Source organism: Nannospalax galili, unplaced genomic scaffold, assembly GCF_000622305.1.
Source record: "Nannospalax galili isolate Female #2095 unplaced genomic scaffold, S.galili_v1.0 scaffold77, whole genome shotgun sequence".
Taxonomy (NCBI): Eukaryota; Metazoa; Chordata; class Mammalia; order Rodentia; family Spalacidae; genus Nannospalax; species Nannospalax galili.
Genome location: NW_008341457.1, coordinates 2,341,596 through 2,347,445, shown reverse-complemented (window position 1 = coordinate 2,347,445; position 5,850 = coordinate 2,341,596). Strand labels below are relative to the sequence as shown.

Here is a 5,850-nt window from a genome sequence, read left to right as displayed (position 1 = left end):
AAAAAAAAAACATTTTTTTTTTCCTGGTCCCTAAGAGATCTGCGTGGGCCACCACAACTGTCCTTTTTTTTTTTTTTTTTTTTTAAGTTTTGATTCTGTCTTGTGTTTTGCTTTCTTGTTTTTGTACTTGTTTTCCTTTTTTTCTTTTTTTGTTGGTCATTTTACTGTTTTTTTTTGTTTGTTTGTTTTGTTTTTAATCTCCCCCAGAAGAGAGTCCAGAGGTACAGGTGCTGGGAGCCAGGGGGAAGGGGTGGGCAAGACAAGGGACCAAGAAAGGAAAGCGCTCCCGGCCCGCTGCCCTCCGCAGCACTGTTACGGACATGGCCGCGGTCAGCAGGCTGGCACCAAGCCCTTTTGAAACGGGCAGCGACGCTTGGGCCTTGGGCCCTCATCCTCCTCATCCTCGTCCTCATCCTCTTCATCCTCTGAGGATGACGAGCTGTCCAGCGTCAGGTCCACCACATCAGCACCTGGCTTCCCGTTCTCCAGGCCACCTACCGTGCCCGCCCCACTGCCCGTGCTGCCCAGGGCCATGCCTACACCGCTACCTCCGCCATTGGTGCTGGGGGCTGGCAGGAGCCCGTTGGCATCCGAGGTGCCTGTGGGGACAGGGGTGGGACAGGCTCAGCACCTGGGCCAGGTTGCTGCAGCCGAGGCCAGTGTTGTGGCCAGGGACTCACCCAGCACCAGGATGGGGCCCTGTGGGCTGCAGCTCGGCTCCTTCTCGGCGCGGATTGAGCGCCACGAGCCATCGGCCAGGAACTCGATCTCATCTGCGTCTTCACACTCGCTCAGGATCTTTGATAGCAGCCTGGGGATGCGGGGACAGGGCTGGGCACTCAGGCTGTATGTGGGCATGGTGTCACCCAGTGACAGTACCCTGCCCCCTGGAGGAATCCTACACACCCTGAGAGCCATCTTGTGGAGCCCTAGAGCTCATGAAGGCTGGACACTGGCTTCTCACAGCTCAAGCCACAAAGGCCACACATGGGTGGCAGGAGAGGGTCCTGCTCAGGGCCCAGGCATGCACACAGCCCAGCAGCCTGAAACCTTCTGGTGCTGCTGCCTGCCTAGGTAGGGGAGGGGCCAGGCCATAGCTGCCAGGCTGGAAACAGAGCAACCACTGAGCCTGACCCACATGCCCAAGTTGCACCTGAGGCTGGAGCTCTCAGCGGCCTAGGGCAGAACTGACTGGACACGGACTGGGGAGTTGGGGTGCTGGCCTCCGTGTCCTTAGGGGAGCGGGGCGGGAAAGCCAGTCTCCTGGGACTGGGCAGAGTGAACTCCCCTGGGGACAAACACAGTCCCTCAGCCAAACCCAAGGAGTGGCTGGAAGGTGCTTGTGACCCTGGCAGGTGATTCCGAGGACCTCACTGGCTCTGGGAACACAGAACTGTGGCAGATGCCTGGCAGGAGCTGCAGGTGCCACACAGCAGATCCAGTGTCTGTGGCTGAGAGCCATCCCTAGAGAACCTACGTCCCCTACCTCTGTGAGTGGCACACAGCAGGATGACCGTACCCCTGTCCTCTCCCTCCCCACATGAAGGCCACATGCAAAGACAGTGAGCTTGTAGCCAGGGGTGCAGTGGTGTATCCGATCACCCTGAGGCAAAGACACAGGGCCCATCATCACAAAAGCCCCGACAAATCCTGCAGCTCCTGCTGTCCACGCCTGCAAGCTTGGGTAGTGTCAGTCTACCACAGCCTTACTCTGCTCCGCCCAGTAGCCCACAGTGTGTGGCTGCCCTATGTCCCAACCCCAACTGGGGCTCACCCGTCAATGATGAGTTGGTCGTAGGCAGCAGGCTTGTCGCACACAGGGCATGTCCACGTGGGCTTTTTCTCATTCATCTGCAGGTAGAACACAGCGTCGAAGCACTGCAGGTGTGCGCAGGTCTCTGCACGGCAGGGCACTGAGAGCCGCATCTTCACCAACTGCCAGAAGTGACGGGAGACAAGGAGGACACTGCCCGGTGTCCCAGGGCCCCACCCTGCCAGGATGGCCACTGTAAGGCCTGGGATGATGGACACTCACCGGGCAGATGAGGGACACACGCACCCCAGTGGTGGCGATCTCGCTGTCTGGGTCCAGGCGGAGCTTCTCTTTGACTGAGGGAGGGATAGAGGGCATGTAAGAGGAAGAGTCTCCCAACACATGGGTGCCCTGTGCCAATGGTTACTGTTTTTTTTTTTTTTGAGACAGGGCCTCAATGTAGCCCAGGCTGGCTTCCACTTCACTAAGTAGCTGAGACTGACCCTGAACTGACCTTGCCTCCACCTTCTGGGAACTCAGCTGGGTGGTCACTTCCAGCCAGCCTGGATAACCTATGAGCCCCGAGACTCCAGAGTGGTCACTGCAAGCTTCCACAGCCTGCTGGGGTTTTGGTGACTGGCAGAACATCTCTGGGAAGACGCAGGCGGCATGGCCTTCCCCAGGGCCACTGTGGTAGTTGCCACAGCGTGTCCCCAAGCTTTTGTCAGGACCTCTGCAGGGTCAGCTAGACTCTGCAGGCCGAGGTAAGGCCAGGCTGGTCCTATCACCTGGGACCCACAGCTGGGAACACTTGCCTGGCATTGCCCTAGATGATACAGGGCCCTGTGATTCTGCTGTCCCACACCCCCAGGCATCCCAGTCATCAAACATGGAGTTGGCAGCCTCGCTGCTTGGGGCTGGACAGACATGGCCAGCCTGGCCACCTCCTCTCAGCCACCAAAGTAGCCCTTGGATCACAAGGATCTGAAGCCAGTCCAGAGCCCAGCGCAGCCTGCACAGCCAGGAGGCACTAGAGGTCTGGGCAGCCCCAAAAATGGCCTGGCCTGTCTTGCAAAGCAAGTAGCTGCTGGACAGTCCAGGGGCTGAGGCCAGCCCATGGCAGCTGAGCACCCTTGAAAATAGGACTTTTGTATGGATGGCACTGGCTCTGGTGACCACACTGTCACTTTAAAACATCCTCATCACCAGTAACAAACCTCAAATGGCCTCGACCCTTACCTATCACCTCCCTCCTCTGAGCAGGACTGACTTGTGGTCAGCACAAGGCCTGTTGCCCAGTGAGGCTGTGTACCCCCATATCTCCATTCCCCAATCAGGACCCAGGGTCCCCAGATCAAAACCTCAGGCCAGGGTGTCCCCCCACTCGCTCACCCAGTGCCTTGCAGAGCTCGGGGTGCTTCACTCCAATTGTCTTCAACCTCTGTAGCAGCTCTGACGACGTCAGCTGCCTTACCAGGTACAGCGCCACTGAGTAGCTCTGTGGACAGTGTGACAGGGTGGAGGGATGCTGGGCCGGGGCAGGGTAGAGGGCATGGAGTGGATGGGATGGATGTAGGATGCCATGGGAAGCTGGGCATCCGGTGCTGGGTATAGGGCAGGGCTCACCTTGCCATAGTTGCCCCAGGTGACAGTGATGCGGTTGGTGGCTGAGGACAGGTACATGAGGTGAGTGAGGTTGATGGGTCTGCACGGCCTCTTGGGCTCCACTCCGGGCTTGTTGGAAGGGTAGTAACCCTAGGGATGGAGCTGTGTCAACATGGTGCTCCCTCCCTGCCCTGCCCCAATGCCCCCACCATCCTGGGTCACCCAGTTCCACACCGGCACTGAGCAGTAGCTGTGGTTGACCTTCACAGCGATGTTGGGTGGGTACTGGTCTTCTTGTGGGCTGCTGGTGTCAGAGTAACAGATCCTGGGAAGAGAGGATGCAGGAACACTGTGGGGGATGCTGTGTAGGACACTGCAGGGATGCCATGGGGAGACACGGGAACACTATGCAGCAATGACTATAGTGATGGGGACAGGACTGCATAGTGGTGTGTGCAGAATGGTGACAGGGTGGGTGGCAGGAAGCCAGCTGGCTGAGGTGGTTTGGGGTGTGACCCTCATACCTCAGCACCACCTGTACGGCCTTCACTCCGGGCTGCAGCTCCCTAGGGTGGGACAGTGACAGTCAGCGAGGCCACGGCCACCCAGGCCCTCCCCACAGTCACCAGGTAAGTGACAGCAGTGGGAGAGAGCAGCCACCCCAGTCCATGCTGCTCAGGTCCTGTGCCCACCCCAGAAATGAGGGCCATGTGGGGCCTCAGCCGCACCCCAGTCCAACTTGTGTCCTTACAAATGGGGTGGGGAACAAGCAGAGGTCTTGGCATGGCAGGCGTGTTCAGAGCACCTGCACAGCCCAGGTCTCACGTGGATGCCTGCCCAAGGGATACCAGGTGACATCTTGGTGTGAAGTAGGTGGAACCCAGGGATGCTGCTCAGCACCCCACCAGGCCCAGGATGCCCCACAGAGAACTTTCCAGCCCAGTGTCTCCAGGGCCCCGGCACAGGGATGCACTAGAAGCAGGCACTGGGACAGTGGCACTGGCTGGCCTCACACCTGGAGTTTCGGATCAGTTCCACCTGCCGTGGCGTGAGCGCGAAGATGCATGGGCTTTCCTGAAGCTTCTCAGTGCTCTGTGGGACTGAATACACGGAAGGTCAGGTCACCAGCCGTAGGGATGGCAGGGTGGCAGCAACAAGGGTGAGGGTGATGCTTGGCACTCGGGTTGCCGTCTTGCCCTGCCCTGCTGTGCCAGATCCCTCCTGAGCCCAGGTGTCCCCGCAGGGATAGGGAGGCCCGGTGCGTTCGTCACAGGCCTGCTCCTGCAGTGCTGCCAGTGTGCACGAGGCGCTGCCTTCCAACCCCAGCCTTGCAAAGAAATTCAACAAAAAGTAGCCAGGCCCTCAGAGCCAGAGCGAAGCATTCTCCACAGAGCCACAGAGGCCTGAGGGCATGGCTGTGGGGAGCAGGTCCTGGGTTTTAGCCCCAATATTGCCAGATAAATAAAACAACCCACCTCTCACTGAGGTGGCTGGGGTTGGGGTACAGTGATGGCAGGCCCAAGGGAGAATGGCCACATGTGGGCATGCCCAGATCTTCCCAGTCCTAGGAACACTTATGGGGGGGAGTCCATCAGGGAATCAGGGAAGGGCCCCGCAGCCAGAGCGGGGGGGGGGCACCCCGCATCCTGCACCCCAGAGGCTAGCTGAGGCTTAGCCCGCCCTACAGTACTGGGAGGAATGGGGTGTCCCTCAGCCTGTGCCTCTACCACAGTCCACGGTGACACATGCACCCTGCTGGCTGATGGTGGCCAGACGCCCCTCATCCCCTTGGCCCAGTCAACAGCCATTCCCTACACCACCAGCATTTCTGTCCTAATGCCCAGTGAGATAGGCCGGATTGTGCCCAGGGCCCAATCCTCAACAGGGCAGAAGCTGGGGACCTTGGCTACCCCAATCTCCCTTGTGCCCACTCCACATCTGTGCTCAGGACCATGGTGCTCTCCAGGGCACCTGTCTATACCAGCTCCAACCTTTCCCAGGTATCCCCTCCCCTCTCCTGTGGCCCAAGCACGCCACACTGAGGTCTGCCTGCAAACCAAGCCCTCCATTTTTCCTCAAGCAGTCTCACCCTGTAGCCTAGGCCAGCCTGGGATTCCCAGCCTTTCTGCACAGCAGCACAAGTGAGCCCTACTGCTCCAGGTCACCATTCCCTCTTCTAGAGCATGACTGTACTATGTTCTTAACACTCCAGTCTGTCTTTGCACAAACACCACTAACACCAAGCATCCCTGGGTACCTGCTTAAACACTGCAGCACCAGCAGGCCATGTGGACAGGAGGAGTGATTCCTCAGCTATATGCACATTCCGGGCCAGCCTGGGCTACATGAGACCCTGCCCTGGAACACACACACACACACACACACACACACACACACACACACACACACACACACACTTACATAAAACTTTGCCTCCAAATGCACACAGGCACATTAAATAAGATCCTGCCTCTAAACACAAACTCAAACAC

At 58.5% G+C, this 5,850-nt stretch overlaps 1 protein-coding gene across 2 annotated transcripts in view; it reads right to left on the bottom strand.

Moving 5' to 3' along the window:
- Positions 1-75: 75 nt before the first annotated feature.
- Pias4 (protein inhibitor of activated STAT 4) overlaps positions 76-5,850 on the bottom strand; it is a 14,439-nt gene continuing 8,664 nt past the window's right edge. Inside the window, exons 3-11 of one of the 2 annotated variants that reach the window (XM_008837076.3) lie at positions 4,374-4,458; positions 3,883-3,924; positions 3,593-3,683; positions 3,380-3,508; positions 3,146-3,251; positions 2,036-2,109; positions 1,775-1,935; positions 681-811; positions 76-599 (exon numbers count right to left, since the gene is read on the bottom strand). In XM_008837076.3, coding sequence (XP_008835298.1) covers positions 331-599; positions 681-811; positions 1,775-1,935; positions 2,036-2,109; positions 3,146-3,251; positions 3,380-3,508; positions 3,593-3,683; positions 3,883-3,924; positions 4,374-4,458 — 1,088 coding nt within the window. In that variant the 3' untranslated portion in view covers positions 76-330. The remainder of the gene's footprint in view (positions 600-680; positions 812-1,774; positions 1,936-2,035; positions 2,110-3,145; positions 3,252-3,379; positions 3,509-3,592; positions 3,684-3,882; positions 3,925-4,373; positions 4,459-5,850) is intronic. The other variant, XM_029565391.1, reaches the window with a different exon arrangement.